General features: G+C 47.4%; 1 protein-coding gene across 6 annotated transcripts in view; it reads left to right on the forward strand.

Annotated features, from left to right (window-relative positions):
- Positions 1-27,205, forward strand: part of Arhgef7 (Rho guanine nucleotide exchange factor 7) — a 107,632-nt gene that overhangs the window by 18,510 nt on the left and 61,917 nt on the right. For 4 of the 6 annotated variants that reach the window (XR_009591286.1, XM_060381375.1, XM_021637526.2 and 1 more), the window contains exon 2: positions 12,945-13,031. The exons of 1 other annotated variant lie outside the window; for it this stretch is intronic. Coding sequence is in view for 4 of the 5 variants with exons in the window: in XM_060381375.1 (XP_060237358.1) it covers positions 12,945-13,031 (87 nt within the window). In the remaining variant the exon portion in view is untranslated. Of the gene's footprint in view, positions 1-12,679; positions 12,699-12,944; positions 13,032-27,205 lie in introns of those variants that run through there. One more of the 6 variants, XM_060381377.1, reaches the window with a different exon arrangement.

Consider the following 27,205-nt stretch of genomic DNA (forward strand, 5'->3'; position numbering starts at 1 on the left):
TGGTAAAAGCTTTTGTGTCACCTTATAGCATGACAGAAGGGCAGACAAGCACTTGAGGGGCAGAGAGAAACAGGCCAGACCTCCCTTTATCATGTCATTAGACACTCACTTCGCTGTGGCTATTAGTCCTTCAGGAGGGCACATGTCCGCATGAGCTGCAGCGACATTCAGATCATAGCAATTAGTGGCCCAGGCCCACAGTTTCCTAGGCTCCGCTTGCCCGTGTCTTGACAAGTGTATAATGGTGAATGTCCACGCCACAGTGTCACAGGCCACAGTTTCACTGTCCTCATACAGCCACGGGCAGCTACTGATCTTCAAAAAACGTCATCAACGTCTGTGTTCTGGATGGCCTAGATGGGTGTACATCGGTTTTCCCAAGTGTCACCTTCCAGTGTGGCCTCAGAGGCCCGCCTTTGGTTCCGTTGCTGTGACACACAGCTTGGCGAGGAAAGGTTCATTTTGGAACTCTTGGCTTACTCCATTGCTGGGGGAAGTCGGGGTGGGGACTGAATCCCGGGCGACAGAAGAGCAGCGCTGCCTGGCTGGCTTTTCCTGACCTGCTCAATCTGCTCTCTTAGAGCTCCCAGCACTGCCTGCCCCGGTGCAGCACCGCTTACAGTGGGCTGGGCCCTCCCAGTCACTCCTTAACCAAGAGAGTCCAATGGAGACTCGCCTACAGGCCCATCTGATGGAGGCCGTTTTCTCAACTGAGCTTCCCTCTTACCCATTGACCCTAGCTTTTGTCAAGAGACAAAAAAATCCTAACCAGAACGGCTTCTTGCCTTGTTTCATGGCTTGATGGTGCGGCTTCTTTTGGATTGGTTGCTGGGGGATGTTTTGTGGGAATCACCGCTGTTGCAGGACTTGCCTGCTGAGGCACACCCTGGGTGCTTCCAGTGTTGCCAGCTGACCATAGTCAAGGCAGGTATCATCTGTAGGCTTCTGTGTGGACAGACACAAATACCAGCTCGTGAACATTCGGGATCTTACGATAAGACTGTTCAGTGTGTAGGATCAGCCCAATAGCCTTCTAATAGCCATGGTTGTGCCCTCTGGCGGCGTGCCAGCAGCACAGCTGCATCCCACAGCTGAGACCTTGCCGGCCCTTGGTTGTGTCTGCCCTGGGTCTCACCACTCTGTGGCTGTGCAGGGAGACTTCCTTGTTTGAGTCTGCATCTCCCTGAAGACGTGGTTCGGAACTGCCTGTTTCTCACATGTCTATACTGTGCTTGGGCCAGTGTCTCCCAGAGCCTGCGTGTTAAAGCCTGCTCGCCAAGTTGCGCTGCCTGGGAAGACGGTGGGACCTTGAAGTGGTGGGGCCTGACCATTCGGGTGTGCCTCTGAGTGGGGGACAAGCCTTTGGTCCTTTTCTCTTTCTCCGCTTGTGGCTGCCGTGAACGAACAGCTTCCTCTGCGGTGCAGCCTTGTTGTCATGCGCTGTGTTCACAAAAGACCAAAAACAACGGGACCAAGGAAGTACACACTGAACTGTGAGTGCAGGCAGCCTTTCTTCTTTATGAAATGTTCTCTGTCTCAGGTGTTTGTCACAGTCACGGAGAGCTGACAACACTTGGCACCAAGGAGCTGTCTATTCAGATCTTACTCATCTTTTTGTTTTTAGGTTTATTTATTTTAGGTGCGTGACCGGTTTGCTTTTGGTGCATGCGGTGCTTTTGTAGAAGCCAGAAGAGGGCACTAGAGTCTCTGGAACTGTAGTTAAGACTGTTGAGAGCCACCATGTGGGTGCGGGACTTGAACCAGGGTCCTCTGCAAGAACAGCCAGTGCTCTTAACTGCTGAGCCATCTCTCCAGCTCCAGAACAGAGGTCTTTGATTGGATTCGTGTTTTGCAGATATCTTTGCCCAGTGTGTGGCTTGTCTTTCATTTTCCCAAAGGATTTTGGCTTTTTCCTTAAGTGCCATGGGAGAGTTAAAACAGTTTTGGGCAGAGGAGTGAGGGTGACAGTCAGGTTATAAGCAGTGGGATGTCTCAGTCATGAAAACACGGATGGAAGAAATATCCTGTGTGTGCACTTGCAACCTTATTTTTAACCACTGAAGGTCAAATTTTCTAAGTGTGTTCCTAAACAAACTAAAACAAAGCATTTCTCTAGGATGCTGTGCTGCGTGCCGTATTCTCTCCCGGCTGCGTCCTTTCCTCTTCAGCCACACTGTGCTGACAGTGAGTTTCAGGAGCCAGTGGCCTTAGTATTCTTCTGCTAGCCCTGATGTTAGTGGTGGCCCAGCTGCCTTCAGTCCTGTTCTGCAAGAGGGTTAGTTTGCAAGCATGCTAGGCCAGCGCCACTTCCCACTGGCCTTCCATGAGGACAGGGTCCATCTGCTGTTTATAGAGCCTGCCCTCTGTCCCACACACCCTCAGCTGCTCCCAGCTCATGGTCAGCCGTCTCCCTGACTTGTCTCTTGTCCACTTCATACCTGTCCTCCCTGTGTACTGCCCCTTAAAGGTCCCTGTGAGCAAAGGCACAGTGGCAGCCTCCAGGGACCTGGCTATCTGATGTCTATTTGATATAAATGAAGCTTCTTGAAGAATTTAAAAAATGCATGCAACACTCCATCTCTCTCTCTCTCACACACTTCTCTCTCTCTCTCACACACACAAATAATCGTAATAATGATGACAATGAAAGCAAAGAAGTTTGTTCTTACTATCAATCAAACAGAGTTAGAAATGTTATCAGTGCCAGTTTAAGATACAAAGAGCAAGAAAGGAAACAGAACCTACGGATCCAAAAATAGCGGAGAGGCAGCAGAGGGCAGCAGGGGCTGGAGGGATGGCTCGGAGGTTAAGAGCACTTACTGCGCTTGTGGAGGTCCTGGATTTGGTTTCTGGCGTCCACATCAGTTATCTCATAACCATCTGTAGCTCCAGTTCCAAGGGCTGTGACACCCTCTGTACTCTGAAGGCACCTATACACACCGGGTGCATATAAGCTTGCACAGTACACACTCAGACACACAAATAAAAAGAAACACGTCCTTTTACAAAGAGGAAGCCATCAGCAGCTTACATTCCCAAGACGCCATCCCAACATTTATGCGCCAGACCCTCGAGGATGGATGACAGAATGCCACCACACAACGTGAGCAGCTAAAACGCCAGGGGAGCCTCTGGCCACAGACGCAGTTTGACCCGTGACTCTTCTTGTCTTTTCTGTTTAAAGATGCTCGAAGGTGGAGGAGTGTCTTCCGTGGAGGAGTGGAGTGGCTTCTTCTGGCCACACTGTTGGATGTTAAAGTAGGATGGCTGAACTGCCCTTTCCCAGTTGCTTTCACTTGACAGGCCGCACTCCACGCCTGTTTATGTAACATTTCTGGGAGAATACTGTTCTGGGTCACACGATTTTTCTCTAAATATTTTCTTACCACTTTTGGCATGCTTTTGGGATGGCTGCCACCTCTCTGCTGGGCTGGACATGCTTGTAGAGTTGGTGGAACCAGGTCCCCAGGGATGTGGGTTAATATAAGCAGCAGAGCCTGAGTCATTCCCCAGAGTGTCAAGTCTCTGGCATTTCTGAATTATGGTGGGACTGGAGGCCGTATGTTTCTGTCTGCTATTACTCATTTGTCTGACCAGTTTTATCCAGTCTTCCTCCTGTGGCTGTTGCATTCTGTCTGGGAGCTAGGATTTGGGATTTATTGGGAACAAAAAGCACATATATATATGTATGTGTGTGTGTGTATGTGTGTGTGTGTGTATGTGTATACCCATCAGTAAATTTTCTTACTAAGCCATGTGTCTTTGAGAAGGACTTTATTTGGTAGTTAGCAAGCAAATCTTGGAGATTTTTGCTCACTCTTTCATTTGCTATCCAGTGGGTTTGGGAGGGTTGTCTGTAGACTGCGTGGGAGCCCCGCACACACATGTGCACTCCATGCCATGTCAGAGCATGAGCAGAGAGTGCTTGGGAGGAGGGAAACCCTGCTCAGATGGAACACTGGGCTGTAGGTGTACCTCTAAACTATCTTATTTAGCTTCTCAATGCCTGTACCTCCTTTCTTTACCCCAATTCCTTCCAACAGCCAATACTGGATAGGAGAGAAAGGAGGTTAGTGGGGAGAGGGACCATAGTTCTCTTAGTTTCTTCCTGCTGTTTAGGGTCATTGGGTGCAACCTAACTTTTCTTCACACTGCATCAGCAACAACCAGGAGCAGCAGGGGGGAGCAGCAGCCTTGTTCTTTCTTGGAGCTCCCTTCTCTCTCTGGGCTCAGGCCTTTATTCCCTCAGGGTCCCCAGATTTGAACTGTCTGCAGCTGGCAAACAGCACCTCTCAGAGCCTTCTTGAGGCAAATAGTCTGCTGCTGTGGATAATTCGAGTTAGTCCCATAGCTCACACCTGGCATTGAAACAGAACCATGTTTACATATCATAAACCAAAACTTGCATAATGTTTTCCATTTTCTGTTTAAAAAATGGCTTTTCTTTTAATATGAATGAGACTTGCTGTTGCTTTCTTAATAGGAGATTATCAATGGATCAAACACTTTTTGGATAACCTGATGACTCTTAGCTGCTCTTGTCTCGAATGGCTCATCCTTTTTGCTGTTGAGCCTGAAACTACAACTCCGACGTTGTTTCCTAATGGCAAGAAGTTACTTGGTATGTCTCTCTTGGACATGCATTCACTAGTCAAATGACCCCTTCTATCACAGCAAACTCCAGGAAACTTAAACATTGCTGCCGAGAACCCAGTGCTACCAGAAATGGCTCATTTGCTTCTCTGATGGAACTGTGCTGTATTTCTCAGAGCCAACACACTGGCAATTTTGAGCTCTGAGTAGTGGCTTGGTCACAATTTCTTTTCAAGTGACTGAATTTACTGCAGTTGAAGCACTGAACATTTCGGTATCTAAGGGTTTTTGTGGCTCCTGGGAATGTTAATGGTGGTGATCTCTTAACCGGGGCCACACCTCTGGCAGCTCAGTTTGCTCAAGATTAATCTTTTTTTCTTGAAATGGGCCTTTTTTTTTTTTTTTTTTTTTTTTTTTTTTTAATCTTTAACCCTTTGTATGGTGTTCTCCTTGTCTCTGGCCATAGCTTCCCAGTCCTCTGACCCAGCATCCACAGCTTCTTTTTTGTCTGCTTCGGCAGGAGGCAGTGTCTCTTCTTTGGCTGGTACTCCTTGCTCCACAACTTCCACGAGAGCATGTCTTTCCAAAGCTTCAGATACTTGGTTATTTTCTAGCCGCTGTGCTGGCACAGTGAAAAGTGTGAGACAAACTCACTGGAATGTGGGAGACAGACTTACTTAGTGTGACAGACTCTAGGGTGATGGACTCTAGAGGTGCACGTAGAGTTTCATTCTCAGTCTGGAGTGACAGAGGTTGGCTCCACAGGGACCCGAGTGAGGTTGTTGTGTGCAGGGGCCAGTTTATGAAGGGGAAGCAAGCTGACCTGAGGAGAGGGGTGGCGGGTTGGGGATTGTCATTGGTTTCCCCTAGTTTATTTAACAGTGAGGTACAGAAAGTGCAGTTAGAAGCCGCTGCCCTGATAATCCTTGGGGTGCGTCTGCTGTTGGCACAGCTTGCGGGTGCTGCATGCTCTCCTGGGCACTATTTTAGCATAAAAGTATTGTGCACATTGTACCTCATGTGTCTGGTCGGTTATACAAAGAAAGCTAGGGCTTGGGGGGCAGGGCCTCGCTGTGTACCCAGTCTGACCTTAAACTCAGTATCCTTCTGCCTCTACCTGCAGAGTGCTGCCCTTACGGTCTTGCACGATCACAAGGCTACCTCTTAGGTGCTGTGTGGTGGTCCATCTTGTGGAAACATCATGGTTTTTACTGATTTTGTTTTCTGGTTATCTGTTTCTGGCTACTATCAGGAAGTTTGCCATGTTACTGTCTCTGTAAAAAACAGATTACATTAAACACGAGGCTGAAAGAGCCCACTTGTGAAGTGAGAGATGATCTTGTGCCTGGGAGACCATTATTCCCCCTAGGCCTGTAGGGGACAGCGTGTGTGTGTGTGTGTGTGTGTGTGTGTGTGTGTGTGCGCGCGCGTTCCTGGAGTAAGTGTAACAATCGACAGGACTTCCTGTGGAAGCTAGGCTTCAGAAACTCCAGCCTGTGGTGTGAATGTTTAACAGTTGGCTCTCTTAGATGAGGTCCCTGAGTTGTGGTATTTGTTGACTTCTGGGTACCCGTGTGCTGTCACTAAGTGCAGAGCTGGGAGAGACGCTCACAGCTCTGTGAGCTAACACCAGCACACCATGTAGCCAGGGCCACCAGTGTCTGGAAGGAAGCGGCTTCCCATTTCCTGCTAGGACTTCCTACTGGCTAAACCCTCTCAGGGCTAGAGAGGAGGCACCCAAGAGACCATCTCTCTGCAGACACAGAGCCAGCTGAGGAAGCTTGTGGCACAGGTGTCACCTTTGAGTAAAATAAGAGCTCCCTCTGCTGTTCTCTCCAGCCATTCTGCAGGAGGCTCCTGCATTACCTGAGCCCACACAGCCAAGTCAGTAGGTGCTCATCTTGGCATCAGGGCTGGATGGCTAACAGGGAGCTGAGGTGTGCTTGAGTGGGTCCTGCCATATGGTGGATGACACAGCGAGGCCCAGGGCTCGGAGCACCAGTGATCTTCCCCCATCTTGGGTGGTAAGGCTATTGTTGACAGAGCAGGACCTTTGTTCTAGAGCTGAGAGCTTGAGTGACTCTCTGAGGGAGTAAACTGGATGTTTCTTCTCCAACGGCTTAATTCCTTATTTCACCTGCTCACCAGGTCCAGATCCCAGGAACTTTAGGCCTCTGGTAATTCTTGTGTATAGGCCTTGCTGGTTTCAGGCACACATGGTGGCTTTGTGCAGTGAGGACTCTGAGATCAGGGACACTGGGCATTGGGTTGTTGCTGTGACGGCAGGAACAACTTTCTCCTTTGATTGTGGGTGCTCAGGCAGCAGGTGCTCTGCCTGTCCTGCCTCGTCACACAGCTTGTCCACAAGCTCCTTAAACACTGTTCAGCTGTGTGTCGGAGACAGCCACCCTCACTGGCACTGTGTGGAGACTCTATGGGAGGGGCTCGCTGCCCCCAGCCAAGAACAGCTGGTGACGAGTGGAGGAGAAGCCGGATGGACAGCTGCGAAGGTTCTGAACTCTGATTTCAGCATTACTCAGTGGCCAGTTTTCACATCAGACACACTTTGGCCAAATATCGAGCATAAAAGCTTCTTATGTGGAAACCGATTCTGAATGATTTCTAGTCCTGATTAGGTCCTGATGAAAGTCTTGCAAGTTACTACTGTAGAGAGTGTGGCTCAGCATTCCTGGGACGTGACCTGGGGAGAGCAGGCAGTTGGGCCGTTGATGGCATTCTGGAGCGCGCACACACAACACTTTGCCTGGTGGTGTTGCCAGTTAGAAAGCAAGCAGCTGTGGACATTCTTACATGGGGCTTTTGGTGAATGTGCTTTCTCCTGCGTAAACAACTGCTGGGTCCTAGGGGAGGAACAGTTTCCTTTGGAAGAAGTTGCCTGTTCTCCATTTTCACTCCCCCAAGTCAGGCGTGAGACTCAGTTGCTTTTCAGCCTCACCAGTTTTGACATTGTCACATTCTCCTTATGCTCCCTTTGCTGGGTGTGCAGTGTTGGGGGTTAATGTGTATTTTCCTGATGGCTGGTGATGTCACTTTTTCATTTGTTCATTGATCACGTGCAAACTGTCTTTAGAGAAGCATGAAGGACTTTCCCATGTTGTTTTGTCTTGTGATGATCATGGAGGTTTTCTTTTCATCATAATCTCTATTGCCATTGACTGTGTACATTTTAGAAAACACTGTGGACTTCTGATATGTCACAGCTGCTTTCCCCACGTCCTGACATGGTGTCTTGCTGTGTTGCCTGGACTCACACTCATCAGCTCGAGCCAGGTGCCTGCTTGACCTCCAGCAGGTAGACCTGCACATCCTGTTCAGAATGATGTGATCTGCTGTGAGGCTGAGGCTCATTTAAGTGTGTAAACATTGCTGGACTAATCTATTATCTGCTTGCTCCAACAACTCAGTTAGGCTACTAACCTTAAACTGGAGATGACGACATAGACAAGTGGACAAGTGACTCCCATTGGTGACATGTTTGCTACAGTTAGAGCAACAGTCTTCGAATGTTGACTCTTTCAGTTTTCCAAACAGCTCTATTACTGATGTTCTAGCTACATGCACCCGTGTTCATGAATCAGACTTTTTTTAAAAGAGTTATGTGGGCAAGGAAGTTTTAAGACAACCCACAGAAAGAGCCTCAACTTTAGTGTCCACAGAAATGAGCCTGTGACCATGAGGACACTTAGCTTGTTCGGCTGTTCCCACTCCTCTCTGTAACATTCCTCTCCCGCTTCACACAAAAAGGCAGACCTTCACCCGTTTTCTGTCTTCCTCAAACATACTACTAAAGGGTAAAATTATTTTCTTGTCACTTAAAGGACAATCAGAAACATGCAAGCATAAAAAAGAAAACAAAAATGACCAAAGTGAAACACCCAGAGTGGTAAGACTTCCGTAATCCCGAATGACAGGGATTCTGTGACTCTTGCTAATTCCTTGCTTTCGTAGAGACTATGAGGCTCTAACGAAGCTTTTAGCATTGAAGTCTCTGAATATGTAAAGTCTCCACAGTTGGAGTCTGGCTTTGTTACTCACGAGGTATCAAAGAACAAGTTCCATTACAAAGTTTCCATTCCCATGGGGTCATCTTTATGGAGGGCCACTCAGTAGAGGCATGGAGAGGATAGGCAGGAAAAAGGGTTGGACAACATTTCAGTCTGGCAAAGTGGATGAGAAAGAAAATGGGCCAGTGAGAGAGCTCAGTGGGTAAAGCTGTGTGCCACCAAGTGTGATGATCTGAGATTGATTCTTGGGACCCCACATGGTAAAAGCAGACACCTGACTGCCACAGCTTGTCCCTTGACTCCCCCACACAGGGTGGAAGGCACCCCCTAAGTCAGCGTGATTCAAAAGTCCCCACATTGCTAATTAAGATGGAGATCCCCAAATAGTTTTCCTTTTTTTAGTTAACAATTATCAAAATAAAAGTATGTTTCTGTCATTTTATATACTCATCATACAAGAAAAGAACGACAACTAACCTTATGGCTTCATAAACAAATGTAGAGAAGAAATGGTTCTCGTTGTTTGTGGTACATTCTACACAGTTATTTCAAATGACGAATTGTTCATTACAGCAACATTGTTCTTGTGGAAAATGCAGAACTGGGGACCCAGAAGACTTGTCATAATACAGACCATTTATTTTTATCTCTCTCTCTCTATTTATCTATCTGTCTGTCTATTTTTGGTTTATCAAGACAGGGTTTCTCTGTGTAGCCCTTTGCTGTCCTGGACTCATTTTGTAGACCAGGCTGGCTGTGAACTCACAGAGATCCGTCTGCCTCTTCTTCTCTGAGTGTGGGGATTACAGGCGTGTGACACCACATCTGGCTCAGATCTTTTATTTTTAATTTCTATGTACTTGTGGATGTGAGTATGTGTACATATGGTCACAATGTTCTGTCAAACAGTGAATATATGACCTTATTTTTTGAGTATACGTGCTATCAGTGCTATGCATTTACTTACAAGAAAACATCATCTCAAGTATAGCGCTGTGTAATATGTCATACCATGGCTGTACTATTTGTCACATGTACACACATATACAGAATGCTCATAACCAGACAGCACAGCACCATGCATGCATCCTGGGCACTGCATGGCAGGAATTCAAACAAAGCTTCGAGAAACGATCATGTGGCTGGCTTCAGAAAAAAATGTTAACATTGCACAGTAGAGGGAGCTAGCTGCAAGAAGAAATGTGCTTTGACCTTTGACCTTGGCTTGTTACTAAGTCCATAGTGGGGGCCTGAAATTTGTTCAGCAGAAGGGGAAGGACAAGGACAGGTCTTCCTTAGGAGTTAGGCATTTTTAAAGTCCCAATCAAACTGGCTTAAAGTGTGAAACATTGCTTGAGGCATGTCTATTTGGCTTGTCACCTCAGGTCTTTTGAGTTAATGCAGTGGAGGTGAGGCTGCATTCGAGGATGGGCTCACATTCTGCACATCATAGAATATTTTCCCAAGGCAGAATTCCATTCTGTTTTTTTGGCCACTGTGAGAAGGACAATTTGTGTTGTCCTGGTGACAGTATTTCCTCGGATGCCATGTCTGATCATCTCTTCTAGAACTTGATTGGTGGGTTCTACTGCCTTTCCTGTCCACATTTCCTCTATTCCCTTTCCTTACTGTTGCCAAACATTTACCATTCATTTGCTGTGCAACATTCATTGTGGTTTTGATGCTATTACTTATATTTTCTGCCATACTTTCAAAAGCGTTAAGATGACTTGGCCTAAGATTTTCCTGATAGTTACTAGGAGCCAGCTTGATGCTGGTCAGGCTGTGTCAACATAACTGATAGGGTGATGGCTCTCCAGTAGTCTCACATGGTAGATTCCTCACTGGCTTCTGAATGCTAAAAGCTTTACTCAACAGCTTGCTCAGATAGTATACCTGAAAAGCTTGTACTGTGCCATGACTGAGAGGCAGAATGAGAGAGATGAAGTATTTGGGACGTGGAAAAAATTTGTGCTCTGGAGTGAACATTTTTGAGTTCATTACAGAAGTGAACAGGGACATTATCTAAATTAATAAGGTTTCACTCTGGAAATAGTGTTCATTGATGGGGATGAAGCAGGTGTGGAACCAATCCCAGAATATTTCGGATGCCGTCCATGGTTATTTTTGGTCATCTCCTGTGACCTGGCATGTAGTTGAGGTTTTTCTTCCCAAGTGTTCGAGGGGTATGGTTCTTGTACCCCATTAGGGACAGCTTATATTTAAAATGTGCCTTTGGTAACAATAGCAAGGTTGCATGGTCTCCGAACACCCAGGAGTCTGAGAAGCTGTTTTCATCACACAGGTTTGTTTTTCAACTTTAGTGTAAGACAAGCCAGTCTCATCAGCACCTTCATCATAGCCCCAGGAGAGATAACAGAAAGGATTTCTAAACTCTCTGTAGATCCACTCTCAACTGTAAGTTGAAATTTTCATGATGTATCAATTTTGAAACATGCTTACCAGACAGAATTAGCTGAGAAAACTGTGTGTCTGGCCCTGGGTAACATAACTGTAAGTTTTAGTACCTTTCAGCCTCACAATGTTGTCTAATCCTTTTTTGTTGGTCATCATTTCACAAATCCACATTTTGCTGCTTTCCCATCTTCTCTACATCTTCCTCAGGCATTCATTGTTATCTCAGCACTTTCTGGATCAGCCTGGTCCACAGACAAATCTTTTTTTTCTTGTGGATGTTTTATATTGTTAACTCACAGCACAAATGAACCTTATCTAACATAAAGGGTTTTTTTTTTCTTTCTTTCTTTTAAGACACATCACTACCTCCTTGCTTTTATGAACTCTTAACTGCAGTTCAGCGTGTTTGGAGGCCAGCAAAACAAAAACAAAACAGTGAAATTGCCAACTGAAAGAACATGGCAGACAAACATGGTACTAAATAGTTGAAGTGGCATCTGCTCTAGTCTGAGGATTAAAGCAGTGGAGCCCGGCATTTGCTCATTTGGAGCAGGGAATGCACAGGGAAAGCACCATGTCAATGAGAATGTACTGTGTTTATCCTGGGATAAGTGCAAAAGTTTATAAATCTGTGATATTATGGAAGGGTCTCTTGCAAAAGAAAACAAGGGCAATGTGGAGGGCTTCCCCTCTCCCCCAAGAACATTTCAGCTGAGGGAGGGAGCTCGTTTCTCTCAGCATTTCTGAACACTCGCAATGTTTAGCGACCCAAGCGCTTTGCAAAGAGACCACTGGATTCCTAAGCGCAGTGGATGGATGCTTTGATTTTTTTCCTCATTAAAACAAAACAAAACACACCTTGCATATTTTCAGTGCTAAGATTATGGATGATGATGTAAACGCCAGCATTTAATTCTTCTACTCCACTTAAGAAAATTTGTTCTTTATAAATTCTTAGGTTAAGAAAAAAACTTAAGTAAAAGCTTTTCTGATGGGTTGTGGTCTTCCTTACATTGTTCCAGTCACGGATTCTGCTGTTTCTTAGTGTCTTGCAGGGTTAGGTGCATAATGTAACGCATGTGGCAAATAGAGCAGGATGCCTCACGGATTCTACCTTGGGCAGAAGCACTGGGTGGTAGGTCAGCACCTTCCCTCCCTGCTCATGGCGCAGGTTAGCACCACCAGCCTACTGATGCCTTACCCACAGTAGCCGGCTACTCTGGTTAATCATTCATAAAGCACATGGCCTGTGTTTGGGAAAAGAAGTCATGGCACTTCCATTTGCACGATTTCTGTTGCTCATTATTTTAAGCTATGGGCCTCGGTGGTAAGAAGGGAAGTTCTCTTGAATGTCTTAGAGACAGAGTTCTGTGCACTGAGGATGAGTCACTAGATTGTAGGTCAGCAGGAGGCGCGCTTGGGATGGGAGGCCAGAGTAGGGCCTGGAGGGACCTGCCTAGGGCCCGCAGCGGAGGTCTTGGAGGAGGAGGACGCGCCTGGGGCCGGAGGGCCTTGAGGAGGCGGAGTGTGCCGGGAGCGGGTCTCCAGGAGGCAGGGCCGGAGCAGGGCCAGGAGGTGGCGCGCGGAGTGGAGGGAGCCGGGCCATGGAGGAGGAGGGCGCGCGTGAGGCCGGGGCAGGGCCTGGAGGAGATGGAGCGCGTGGTGAGGGGAGCCGGACCGGGAAGGAGGAGGGCGCGCATGGGGCTGGAGCGGGACGGGGAAGAGGTAGCCGTGGCTGAAGACGCAGGAACTGCGGAAAGAGGCCACGGGGGGGGGGGGCGCGGTTTGACGACGTCACTTCCGGTTCTGGGCGCGCTTCCGTGTGCGGGCAGGGGCGGAGATTGGTGCAGGCAGAGGAAGGGGAGCGGATGAGGCGTCCGGCCCGCTCAGCGCCGCTGTGTGTTGCAGGTCTACCCGGAGCCGCGGAACGAGAGCGAGTGCCTGAGCAACATCCGCGAGTTCCTGCGCGCCTGCGGGGCGTCCCTGCGCCTGGAGGTGGGTGAGCGCAGGGCCGGGCTGGGCGGGGGTGGAGGAGGGCGGGTCGGGGTGGGGGAGGCAGGGCGAGGGTCGGGGGTGGCCAGGGTCGGGTCGGGGCCCCCGTAGCTGTCGCTGTCCGGGGCGATCGTTCCTCACTGCCGCCGCCTCCTCCGTGTTCCCTGTGGGGCGGGGCTCCTTGTCCGGGGAAGAAGCCTCTCGCTGTCTCCTCGCGGCCGGCCTGTGGACCCCACACCGTGTGCCGGTTTCCACGAGAACCCTGGATTCTCCGGCTCCTGTGCAGGTGGCACATTGGTAATCTCGGGGACATCTGTCCGGTCCTGAAAGATGCCCTTCGGAATTCCCCAGCATCGTACGCACCTCAGCAGGTGTTCAGGCAAGGTCCAGACTGAACCATCGAGGGGCGAACCCCTTGTTGTCTCACATCCTCATCTGCTGCCTCTGCAGGCCCGAAATTCGGCGGTGTGGCTGGAGCCTCCACCCACAGAGCTTACGTTAGAAGACTCAGGAGCCTGAAACCGGGGATTGTAAAACCTGCTTCTGAGGACAACTCGCGGTTGTCTTTGCCATGGCGCTTGATGTTTCTTGCTGAACACCCTTTGTAGTCCTTCAGGGTCCACTCTCCAGGGATGGCGCTCTTTTCTTGTTTTTCTTATTCCTGGGCCAGTGCCGTAGATCTAGAAAACTGGCTTTGCTTTTAGGGGACGCTCAGGTAGATGAGCTTGCGGACGTCCCTTTTGATGTTTGCAATCTGACCGTGTGAAGGTTCCGTAATATCGCATGCACTCGGGTTCTGTGGTGACCCAGTATAGCTTTCCTTTCCAGATAGGATAGTCTCTTGCGTTTATTAGGAGGAATTGCAGAATATCTGGATATTGGATACACACACAGTGGTTTATAGTGATTAAAGAGTTACTGTTTTCGTTAATCTTTGATGTATGTCTTCGAGGAAATTGCTGGAGATAATTAGATGGTGGTTGGGGCGATTTCAGAAAGCCCCAACAGATAGGGTATAGGCTTCCCTTGGTTGGCATCAGCCTTGCCGTTTTAATGTCTAAACTTCCTTGTTGGGCTGAAGAGCAATTTTTACTTTGTCTTGACATTTTTCATTGGATTTTATCCTCCTCACCTTCCTGGGTTTTGTTCATAGTATAGTATTTTTTCAGTATAACTTGTAAGAAACTGATTTAAAGGAAATGGAACATTATACCCTTGTTTTCATCTTTCCCAAAGGTTGTTTGCTGTTGCTATCTCATACAGTAATGACTTTTCTGGCTCCGAGTTTGCCCAGAGATGCTCTCAGGGCACCACACGGACCTGTCCCAGTCACCTGAAGCCTCTCTGGACACAAAGCAGGTCCTTGCCAAGGATTGGTTACTGGGCTTATGATAGCAAACAGGTTTCCCTTTGAAGGGAAAAAAAGGCCAATTATGTTTTATTTTGTGCTGATTTTAAAGGATAAATATTTCTTCAGTTACTTAAAAACATACCAGAGGAAAATATATCATTTTTTTCAAGGTCAGTGTATCATATTTAAAACTCACCATTACTCCAGGACATAATAAAAGTAAAACACATGGCAAAACCCAGTTTGTTCAGCCATCGTGTTTTAGGAAGTTCCTGGAAAAAGAAATGGCTTTAACTTACCCAGCAGTCTGTGTGAGAATATACAAGATATACAGGGAATATACAGGTAAAGTCCTAGTCTCCACAGACAGAAGTATGTAGAGCCCTGCGGGAAGGGCCTTGAACCTTTGAGCAATTCTAGGACTTAACACGTTTAGTTTCCACCAACTTCTCAAAGATGGGAGACAGAAAGCATTTTAAAATTGGGAAGCAAATGGGAAACAGAACAGCCTAAATTCCAAGTTAGCTTTTGTTCTTCGTACTTCCTACCAAGGGGCTTTCCCCAAGGGGTTGTTTCAGACCGAGTTGTGTTAGTAAGAAAGACTTCCTAGCTCACTCCAAATGATTTCTTCAAGGAAAAGAAACTTAATATCACTGTTCCCATAGCAGTTTTTTCAAAGCTTCTATTACATGTATTTATTTGTGTGTGTGTGTGTGTGTGTTCGTGTTCCTGTGTGCCGCCACAGTGCTTGTTTGGAGGTCAGAGAGAGTTGGTTCTCTCCTCCGCTATGTGAGTTCCAGGGACGGAACTTTTCAGCCTTCCTGGCAGAGGCCTTTACCTGCTGAGCCACCTTCCTGGTCTCTTTATTTTTTTTACAACTTATTTTTCCACCAACCACTTGCCTTAAAATTTTTGGGGTAGGTGTGGGAAGAGGGTTTATGAAAAAAGCCCAGTGTGGCAGTGTACGTAGAATCTCAGTGGTGTGGCGCAGAGACAGTAGATTTCCCTGGGGCTCGTTGGCTAGATAGCCTCGCCAGTTTGTCAAGCTCCAGGGTTTGAGACCTCGTCTCAAAAAATAAGGTGGAGTGTGACTGACAGAAAACAGTGTTTACTTCTGGCCTATACATGCATGCCCATATGTGTAGGTGTGTGTGTGGACTTGCACACATTAACATGCTTACACGCATATACTCATACACACACGCACTTTTATTTTCTGATTTGTGCGGAAGAGTGGGCACAGCAATGCCAATTTCTTTTCATTTGTATTTAAAAAAAACAAACAGACAAACTCAAATTGTAATGATGATGATGTGCTTGAGTTTTGCATTCAGAAGTACCTTAGTGAATGAGAGATAAGTGATAAAGTCACAGTCCTGCAATTCCTCAGGTGGAGTAGCTGCAAAGACACAGAATTTGTTGTTGTTCTGCCCTCAAATTTTGGTCCCAAAAGTGTTAGATATGTTTACTGATGGTCATACTATATTAGCTGGCAAGATTTTCTTACCCAGTAATGTTACTGAACTGATCATCTGAACAAATTGAAACGTGAACTGCAGCTCTCCACAGCAGAGGCAGCCTTCCTTGAAAAAGTGGCTTTTTCTGTCACTCCTATGATGCTTATACTAGCTTTTTATTCAGTATCTACAATTGGTGTCAGAGAGATAGTTCAGCGATTAGGAGTACCAGGTGCTCTTCCAGAGAACCTGGGTTCAAATACCAGCACCTTCATGGTAGCTCACGACCATCTGTAATTTCAGTTTCAAATCTGATGACTCCTCTGGCCTCTGCAGGCACACATACATGGTGCACAGACATACATGCAGGCAAAACACCCATAAACACGAAATAGTAATTCGCGAAAAAAATCCCTAAAGTCAAGGCCGTAACCCACCTCCCTTGGTATACTATGATGCTTAGCCTACGTCTCGACACGCAGCATCAGGGATGTTAGCAGCAAGGCTATCAATGTAGCTGTGAACTCTTGAGCTAGTTCTTCAGAGAAAGAGCTGGTCCTGAGTGTTTAGTTAGAGTTTACATATTTAGTAATGTTGTACATTTCTTTTACTATGAATTTTGAAAACTTGGAATTGAGCACTATTATAAACAGGTGTACTTATGGTCATTTTCTAAAGTCTAAGTTAAAATTATGAAGTGGGAGCCGTGATGGCTTGTGAGCTTTCCTGGCACAGTCCTCTGCCCAGATGGCACTGTCCTTTCCAAGGCAAGAGACAACTGGGTTATAATCAAGAGGAACTGACAGCGCAGTGTGTCTAAGGCTCTCCTGCTGTAGAACCGATAGTACTTCCAACACAGTGTCTCTGCTCTGGAAAGGAAATAAGATTTGGATGCAATTTCTCATGGTTGCCTGGATGATTTCAGGGAGTCCGTCAAATGACGCAAACCACAGCTCTTCATCAGCCAGTTCTGGCTCCGGTGCGGGACCTGGAAGGGATGGTGACCCAGCACCATCACTCTTCCCATTTGTTTCATACAGCACATGATACCAGCATTATCTTCTGGCTTTAGTTAAAAACATTAACTTCTGTGAAGAGGCCATCATCCAAAGGTCTCAGTGATTCAAAACAAATGTATTTTCTCTCTCTCATTCTTGGACATTTTTGGTTAGTACTTTTGGTCTTTCAGTTCAGTAGAGATTAAGGTCTAGACTAACTGTTCACATACAGTTTGCTTCACAACCTAGTTTCTTAATATGTATTTCTGCAGTATTCTGTGTTTTTTTTGGTATGTGACTACATCATGGGATGATTAAATCAAGCTAATCTCCATCTGTCACCACCATAGACTTTTGTGAGGAGAACATTTTAAACTCTTTTTTAAAAATAGCACCTCAGCATGTATGTTGTCAGTCGGAGCTGCCGCACTGCATTGCCCCCTCTCTGGGTTACCTAGCCTGTGTCCCCTCTGACCAGCATCCTCACCGCACTGTCCTTCGAGCGCCGGTGACTGCCACTTGTACTTCTAGTCAACAGTTGTAGGCTTTGTATGTGAGTGAGGCCATGCATTGGTCTTTTGGTGCCTGGCTTTCTCTGCCTGCTGGTTCTCCAGGCTCATGATTTCATTTCTTGTGTCTGTACTGACAATGTCTTGATGCTTATGTGCATCTTGTTTTCTTTTTCCATGCGTCCACCTTGCGTTGATTCCTTTATGAGGCTATTGTGAGCCCTCTTGCAGTATATGGGGAACACGAGTTTTTCTCCAACATGTTCTCAGTTTATTTGGATATACACCTGGTAGTGGGATTGCTGGACCCAGGGTGATTTTTAGTTTTCTGTAGAACCACTATATCAGGTTCTGTAATGTATATACTAGCTTCCATTCCAACTCCGGTGTTGAAGGGTTCTTTTACCTCACACAAACAGCAGTTAGCTTCTGTGTAGACACGCTGAGAGCTGTGAGGTCATAGTTCACTGTGGGTCACTTTACATTTCCTTGATGTCAGTGGTGAATTTTATGAAAATAGTTGTTGTCTTTCTCAGGCTCTCTGAGAAATGGCTGTAAGAAGGTTTGTAAAAAGGTTTTCAGGTGGTGCTCTCACTTCCTGCTGTGCTCTGACGTCAGCTTCTTTGCAGATGTGTGCTTACAGCTCTCTCCCTCACTTTGTCAGTTGGATGCTTGCCTTTTGTATGTACTGTAAGAAACACGGGGTTAGCAACAAACAGCAGGGAGAGTGCCAGGCAGGCCTAAAGCGCTAAGGGAATATGAGCAGCAACTGTTACAACCACCAGTACTTTCTATGCTTTAAACGTGGTGTTTATGCCTAGCGCTCATTTGTTACATAAAGCTCAGGAAATTGAGAAATGTAGAAAAAAATGGCATGATACTGCCATCTAGAGATGTCAGCGTTAGTGGCTTTAGTCATTGCACACATGCAGATGTCTTTAGAGACCCATGACACAGTAGCATGTATGTTCTGTAACATCCCTCAGCTTGACACAGTGTGGTGGCAGTGTGACCATCTCTTCATGCTCAGTGTTTGTCTCTTGATTTAGTGACTGCCACCGGGAGGCCAGTAAATCTTATTGGATGTGGACATGCTTTTCCGTTTTTACTGTCATATCAATAAACAGTGATCCACAGGAAGGCCTTTTTTTTTTTTTCCTGTGTGCTAGTGCCTTTAGTTGTGACTATTTTGTTGCAGGGTATGTTCCTCCCAGGCCACAGCAAGGCTAGGTGGGAATTGATACACCTTCATACCTTCTCTGGTGACCTAGTCACTAACCTGTCAGTAGCAGTGTATGAGAGTACCTTCTTGGGCTGCCCTGCGACAGCTTGTACCTGTTAGGGGCCTTCTTTCCCTCACAGAGAAGAGACCTCCATGATACACACTGTGGTTTCTCTTGGTGTGTCTTGCTTGGTGCGCCCCTTTTCTGGGTGTGGTAAAGCGAGGCAAGAGTGAGACATTCCTAGTTCCCTGAGATGGACTTGTGACTTGTGAGGATGTGCGGAGCAGCCTGGCACATGCAAATTGGAAGCTGGAAGCCTGTGATTCCTTTCATCCCAGTACATGTAACCAGGGCAGGAGGCTCTTTGTCCAGGTTGAGCTCCACCTGAAAGCAGGCCTGCAGCTGCTTGCAAAGAAGGCTAAGCTTCCTTTGGGTGGCCTTAATGTCCACTGTTGAAACAAGCCATGGTGACCTAGGAAGTTAAACTGAGGTTCTGGAAAGGGAGTTATCAGTCTCTGTTTAACAAACTCTTTTTTTTTTTTTGTTTTGTTTTAAGAATAAGCTCATCAGAGGCCTATGTAAGTCTGGGGACCAAACATAAAGAACTTGAGATGCCTGTGGTAGTGTTTGGTAGCAGAGATACTGGAGAGCACTTAAGTAACTTCCAGCTGTAGGTAGCACTGTCACTCTTCAACAGTTTTTTGGGAGAGTGGGGGTGGTTGGGATGCTGGACAGAGCAGGAAACATTTGTTTCTGTGAATTCCCTAACACTAGTTGTGGTGTTGTGAGTGAGAATATTCCCCATAGGCTCATATGTTTGAATAGATGGTCCTCAGTTGGTGGAACTGTTTGGGAAGGATTGTGAGATGTGGCCTTGTTGGAGGAAGTGTGTCACTGAGGGTGGGCTTTGAGGTTTTGGAAAACTTGATAGGTGTAATGGCTTACACCTTTAATCCTAGCACTTGGGAGGTAGAGGCAGGTAGAGCTCTGAGTTTGAGGCTAGCCTGGTCTAATGACAGAGTTAGTTCTAGGACAGCTAGAGCTACACAGAGAAACCCTGTCTTGGAAAACCAAATCAAACCAAAGCAAATCTTGCACCATTGCAGTGTGTTCTCTCTATCTCCTTGTGAATCAGGATATGTGTTCTCAGCTGCTCTTGCTGCTAAGGCTTAGCTCCACCGTCATGGACTCTTAACCTTCTGAAATGTCAAACCCAATTAAATTCTATCTTTTGTAAGTTACCTTGGTTATGGTGTTTAAACAGCAGTTTAAAAGTTACCAAGACACCAGTCATGGCTACTAAGAGGTATCGAAGCTAAATGTACAGATAAATATTTTGTTTAAATATTTGTATAAATACCTGTGCCTGGAGAGCTGAGACAGTGCTAGATTAGTGACAGGTACTGAGTTAGTTTTGTCCAGCATACATGTCTGCATGTCTGGTAGGATTTTTTAATTTTTACTTATTTTTATTTTATGTACATTTGTGTTTTGCCTGCGTATCTGTCAGAGTATCGGATCCCCTGGAGTAGGAGTTACAGACAGTTGTAAGCTGCCATGTGGGTGCTGGGAACTGAACCCAGGTCCTCTGGAAAAGCTCTGAACCTCTGAGAACCCTCTGGTGGAATTTAAAGATGCTGTCTGTCTGTTTCTAGAGTCTATAAACTCCTCCTTAGTTCTCTCTCTGTGTGTATCCTCAGAATGTGAGCTTTGACTGTTATTAGATTGTGGCTTAGCAAAGGGTATTTGGGCCTTCCTTGGTGTCATAGTTGGTTTTAAATGTCAACTTGCCATAACCTAAACTCATCCGAGGAGAGTCAGTGATGAGTTATCTAGGTTTGTTTGGCCTGGAAAGTGTCTGTGGAGACTATGTTAATTGAAACTGGAAGACCTACCATGAATGTAGGCCCTGAACTATGAGACTGAAGAAAGCCAGCTTAGTATTAGCATGGAATAAGTGAAGTTCCATTTGTTTCTCTCTGCTTGTGATGTGGCTAGCTGCTTGAGTTCCTGCCTTGACTTCCTGTCAGTGGTGACTGTAAGCTGTCAGTCAAACAAACCCTTCCTCCCTGCCTTAGTCAGGGTTCCATTGCTGTGAAGAGACCACGGCAACTCTTACAAAGGAAAGCATTTAATTGGGATGGCTTACAGTTGTAGAGGTTCAGTCCATCATCAGTGTGGTAAGCAAACACGGTACTGGAGAAGTAATCCAAGAGCACGACACCCAGATCCAAGGCAGCAGAGAGAGAGAGAGAGAGAGAGAGCGAGGCATTGGGCCAACCTTGGGTTTTTGAAACCTCAGAGCCCACTCCTTGGTGATCAAGCCTTCAAGTCTATGAGCCTGATAGCCATTTCTGTTCAAACCACCACACTTTCCTAAGTTGCTTTTGTCAGGCTGTTTTATCACAGCAACAGAAATGAAGCTAGCACGTGGGTTGCTGCTGCTGTGTGCTCAGTTCATAAAACACTGAGTGGATAAGGCAGGTGAGGTGGCTCAGCAGTTAGAGCACCTGCGGCTCTTGCAGAGGACCAAGTTTGTCTTCCAGCACTCCCGTGGTGGCTGGCAGCCACCCGTGACTCCAGTTCCAGGGGATCAGACGTCCTCTTCTGATCATCTGGGGCATTGTACATGTGGTGCACAGATACATGTGCAGGTCAGACATCCACAGTTAGAGTTGAGAGGTTAAGGGAGAGCCACTGTGGACTGGTGGACTTGATCATCTGCTAGTTCCAAGTGGCTGTTGCCACAGCAGCTTTCCAGCGTCTACACTGATGGGGCTGCCAGAGTGAACACGTGAACTGTTGTGGGACAGACTTTTTCTGGGGGACACAACATGCGCAGGTGTGAGCTCACTTCAGACAGTTCATGATAGACCAAAGTCCAGTTTGTAAACCAGTGAGTTTATTGTGGTTTCTTAGGGAGTATGGGCGAGGGATTACTTACAGGAGCACAGATGGCTCAAAAATCAGTACATCATCAAAGCCTAGCTTTGCCATCCATCACCCAGAATGGGTGACACCTCTTGAAAGCACATTGCATAGCCTGCAGGTAACTCAACAGGGTGGAGTGTATCTTTTCCAGGTAGTTCCATTGGCCTGAGCCACTTCAGAGAGCTTGCTTGCTGTTTGTTCCTTCTAGGCAGTTCATTTGGTCAGTTTTACTTCGAAGCTGCTTGAGTGGTCTGAGAGTCATGTTTGCAGTTTGGCTTTCTCACCATCTGCTTCACTGTTCTCGGGAGGGAGGAGCCTAGTGAATGTGGTCAATTTCAGGAACTTCCTGAAGCTATTTTGAGTTGTATACTTCTGTCTTTATTGAGCTTCCCTGCAGGATGTAGTGTTTCACTTCCCCTTAGAACATCCTGTTTCACTTCTTTGTAAGTACGTTGTCCTAAAACACTGTTGTTTCACTTTCTCTGTATGTCCTGTGCCTTAACAAATCATCCTTCAAGAGGAAACTGCTCTACACAAAACCAACCACCAGGAAGAGTCCTGATGATGATAAGAGTTATGAGGAGACAGTGGGAAGCAAGGAGGCGTCAGAAGATTTTGGGAGTCGATAAGTACTATTTAAGGCCCAAGGACTGAAACTTTTCTGTTGACCTTTGCCTTAGAAAATTCCATGTGAAGGAATCTTGCATCTTCCCAGGTGCAAGATGGCTAGTGTGGAGAGACCGGAGTGGAACTGAGTCTGTTGGTTCAAAGCTAGCTAACTGTTAGAGGTGAGTGAGCCTCAGAGGGGCTGAGGGGAGGTGAGCCCTGCGTGGGCTTCTTCTGTTCCTTTTGCACTGTTTCTGCAGCAGGTGCCTTGGTCTAGCTTCTCTCTAGATCTTCTCTTGCTACTAGCCCCAGTTGTCTCATAGCAGCCTTCTGCAGGATATTGGTCCTGTGTGTGGATGAGGACATGAGGCATGAGGCCCTGAGCATGTCAAAGGCTAGGTAGGAAGTCTAGCCTTGGAGCTTTGCTCTTTCGGACCCATTCTTCTTTTCTGAGGGCCAAGTTAGGGGCAGAAATATGGATGTTATTCTGTCGAGGAAGTGCTGGAGTGCTGGGATGTGGTCCTGGCTTGCTATTGCTCCCCCTGGATAGAGCTGCGTTCTTGCCTCCTCACAAATTGGGTGAGGAATGAGCTACTCATGGTTGCTGCTGTAACTCTGCTGTTTGTTTCTGCAGTCTGCAGGACAGGGTCTGTCCTTGCAACATTCTGTATAGCATGAAACCTCCCTTTCAGTGGCTCTTTTCTCTGACTTGCTTTCTTTCCTCATTACACCAGCTCTGGTGGGATGGCCTGGCACCTGTCACTTGTACCACTTTCCTGCCTAACTGGGTCAGATTGGGCCCATCTAGGAGCTGGTCTTCGTGGACTGGTCTCTGTAAACAGCCACCTCTTCTTGACTTCTGTGCAGCTCTTGTAGTGTCCAGCTGTTGGAGATGCCCACAATGATAACTGACTGACTGACTGTGAGTCCTAACCTGCTAGGAGTTGTGGCTTCACAGGTATTAGCTTATTGACCCCTCTCCCCGCTCCTGTGACATGGCATTAGTTAGTGCCCAGAAACGGAGACACCGAGGTTTGGAACACAGGTGTGGTCACTGGCCAGTGCTTATTACGTCTTCCCATTGCTGTGCGTGGAGAACCTGCCTTCTGGCCCATCTGCAGAGTGGTCATCTGGGCCGCTGCAGACCCAGATGCCACTCCTCCCTTCTTTCTGTCTGCTTCGGGCTATCTGTCTGTGGATCATTGAACATATGCCATTGCTTGTGGGTAAGAAGAGGTTTGTTCAACTGGAAAAACTCTACAAAGTGTCCGTCCAGGGGGATCGTGTGGTATCCAGCCAGGGACTTGAGGTGCTTGTCAGGGACCTTGGGCATCCTTCAGGATCCATGGGTCCCATCTAGGGGCCTTAGGGTGCTATCCAAAACAGTAGTCAGGGCCTGAGATGTGTGGTATCTGTATTACCCCAGTTTCTCTTCTCTTCCCTCCCATACTCACCTGTATTTTGTCCTCAGAACTAGAGTTTTGGTTTGGTTCTTTGAAAGCCTTGCTGCATAAACCGTTGCAGATCAAGTGTAATGGGATAAGCAGCCTTTGTATCTCCATGTCAGATGGTTTGTGTGAACTCTGACTTGTATCCGGTGGGTGCTGTCAGCCCTGACATATGGGGCTCAGTTTGAGAGGACAGATGGCTGGTAGATGGCTCTGTGCCACTTGCTGGCTGGTACTGACTCCTGGTTTTGGTGCTGGTTTCCTTGTGGCAGAGTTCAGTAGAAGGATGCCCAGGTCCTAGAGCCCTTGCGGTCCTGCAGAGTACGCTGAGTAGAAGTTTCAGAGTTGGAGGACCCGAGCTTAGTGACTGTACCTGACGCATTCCATAGGTTCTAAGGGAAGAGAAACTGTGGAGGTTCTGGGCAGCAGGTGGAAGGCTGTGTGTTGTGCACCCTTGTCTTCTGGCCGGTGTGTTTCTGCCCCGGGGTTGACGGAAAATGCCCAGAGCCGTGTGAGGGCCCATTTAGGGGCAGGGTGCTCTTCAGTCCCCACCGTCGGAGGCTTGGGGAATTCTGGGAAAGACGGCATGTGCAAAATGGCGGAGTCTTTGAGGACTTTTAAGTCTGCACTACCAGCTGTGTTTCCATTTTGCAGTGTTTCCATTTTGCAGGGAGCCCAGCTGAGCTCAGTTTGGTGTCCAGTGGAGGGGCATGTGTGCAGTTACTGGCTTGGGGTGGTAGTAGGAGATCTGTCCTTGTTGCAGCAGGGCACAGTTGTATCTCTGAGCCTCCAGGAGAGAGTGCAGGTTTCTGGCCAGGCCGTGGCTGTCACCCTAGGTAATGTTGCTGCTGTGCTGGGTGGCTTGCGAGGACTGGCTCTTTTGACCACGTGGGTCTGGAACCTTGTGAAAACCTCTCAAGACTGTCGCTGGGACAGAGCAGATAAAGGAGCAGACGCTGTATGAAGTGGGCCTTACCCCGCATGCAGTTGTTCCATATGTCAAGTGTACTTTGTCCTTGTACAATGTTCAGCATTGGCCAACGAGGGAAAATGCTCCACTGACGGTTAGTGTTTTTACTTTTCCGCAGTCCTTGTGGAAAATGAAACAGTGACAGCCATGGCTGATGAGTGGCAGTGGAATGAAACTTGGGAAACACAGGCGTGGCTGAGAGTCCTGGAGCAGAGCGACTCTGTGTCTAAGTGTGAGAAGCATGCAGTGGTAGCCTTCCACCTCCTTCTGTTTACTTCCTAATTCACCCTCCCCTCCCCTGCCCCCATCAGCCGCCCCTATCCCCATGCTGGGGATGGAGCCAGGTAGATGGTGTCTGACTGAATTAGGTCTTCAAGCCCCTCCTACTTTTAAGTCTTGTAAAACAGGTTTCTTTTTGATTATCCTTTAGTCATCATCTTTCTGTTTTCCTTTGAAAATGAATCTAGAAAACCCCAGGCCATTGTCTGTTTGGATGGGGAAATCCCTCTTTTCTTGACAGCTATTTGTCCTGCATCTTTTTGTCTCTGAGTGTCCTTTGTGCTTTGAGAATCGGCAGAGGACAGGTTCCCACTGAGTAAGTAAAACAAAACCCAAGTCCTCACACCATGTTTGGATGTGAAGTTTATACTGAGTTTGTGTTTAAAAAAATATATAACTACCCAGAACGTGGGTTTCTGCCCAAATTTGTGTTAGTGTGTTTGGTGTTTTGTCAGGGAGCCTCTCTGCTGCTTCTCCCGGGGTGTGGCCTTGGCTTCAGTGGCCGTACAGCTCTTCTCTTCTTGGGAAAAGCAGGCTTACTGTTGGGTGGCGGCTTCCAGGGAAGGCAGGCCCAGGCTCTGTAGGCCTCAGTGAGTGGGAGCGAGCCTTCAGAGACGCTCTAGGTCTTGGGAACAGCTGCCGGGCTTGATGTTTAGAGCTAGCCAGCTCATCTGCTGAACCTGGATTTGCTGAGAGTGGGCAGTACCTGCTGCCTAGCTGGGGAGGAGTGAAGGCTTGGTAGCCAAGAGCGGGCATGGGAAACATGCTTCTCTCCAGCTGTGGTTCCACAGAACTGGGCCTACCTGTAGGCTGTGAGCTTTGAGGTTACTGTCTTTGGGGAGGGCCATCGGACCTTCTGGGATTGCTCACTGCCTGTGGCTGGAGAATGGGTGCTTTCATTTTCCCACCTCGGGAGGTTAGGAATGGTGTGAGCTAGAGAGCTTCCTGACCTGTTCTCCCTGGAGGGTTTCTTAGGTTGGAAACTTGAGCCGCTGCCTGGAAGACCACCATAGAAAATGCCTTGGGCCTTTGCCTGCCTGGTGTGGATACTCTGCATTTTGTTTTATTTTTTTAAGACAGGGTTTCTCTGTGTAGCCTTGGTTGTCTTGCACTCACTTTGTAGACCAGGCTGGCCTCTCTGAGTGCTGGGATTATAGGCATGAGCCATTGTGCCCTCCTATCTCCAAAAGTCTTTACACACCCATTTACATTTTATTTTGCTAAGCATTTAAACTATGTTACAGACCTGTTGATACTGCTGAATATGCGGGTGTGGATGTTAAAACGCAGGTGCTGGCTCTCATCGTTTCCCAGGACAGTCAGCATTGTACTCTGTTACTGCGCGTCTAGTCCGTGTTCACATGCGCACCGTGTTCTCAAGGTGCCGTGCAGCTCTCCGTATGTGAAGGATCTGGGTAGAGGCATGCATCATTTACTTGGTCATGCCTCTTTAGCCTCCTTTAACAAAGTCCTGTTCCCTCACCTTTGCACTTTCGACTTGGATTAGTTTTTATCTATTCTTTACAATTTTACACATGCAGCGAGTATACTTGGTGACCCCCATTATCCTCTCGTAATCTCCTTTCCCTCCCACTGAACCGATTCTACCCAGCCAGTCCCTGCCCTTCGTTCATGTCGGCCCTTGTGGTCTACTGTGACTAACTAGGGTTGCCTTTGTAAGTGGAGGTGGGGAGGAAGTTGGTCAGGGGTGACAGTGATCAAGCCACTAGGGACTCTAAGCCACCTTCCCCTAGCAGCCGTTGCTGCCTATACCTCCTACAGGGGGCTGGGCCTTTATGCATCTCCCCTCCCACCCACGATGGAATGTTGATGCGCCCGAATTGTGCACATAGCTGCCTGCTGTGAGTTCTGGATGCCTACAGCCACGCCACGTCCTGAAGACTGTTTCACAGCACTCCTTCCATCCTCTGCCCTTACATTCTTTCCTCCCCCTTTTCTGCAATGTTCCCCAAACCTGAGAGGGCTCATGTGGATGTCTGTGTAGGGCTGAGCACACAGTTATCATTTATTCTTAGCACTTTGACCAGATCTGAGTCTGTAGTGCTGTTCTCTGATGTACGCGGAGGCTTCTGTAACTGAGGCTGAGGGCCGCACGGTCCTGTGGACACAGCTGTCAAGAAGGCAGTTCAGTGTCCAAATGCCAGGACAGTACAAGTGCTTCACTTGTCTCCCTAGCCCCTCCCTTTAGCTATGACCATCCCAGCTGTAAGCTTTTGATCAGGGTTACAGTATCAGGCAAAATTTTTCCCCTGTGGGAAAGGCCGAAAGCCCACACGGAAAAGAGTTGGTTATTACTCTGCCTGGCAGCTTGGTATTCTCACTTGCAGGGTCGGTTCCCGAGGGAGATTGTTGATCACTTTTCTCCATCAGCACACTGGATGGCA

Source organism: Meriones unguiculatus, chromosome 4 (assembly GCF_030254825.1).
Source record: "Meriones unguiculatus strain TT.TT164.6M chromosome 4, Bangor_MerUng_6.1, whole genome shotgun sequence".
Taxonomy (NCBI): Eukaryota; Metazoa; Chordata; class Mammalia; order Rodentia; family Muridae; genus Meriones; species Meriones unguiculatus.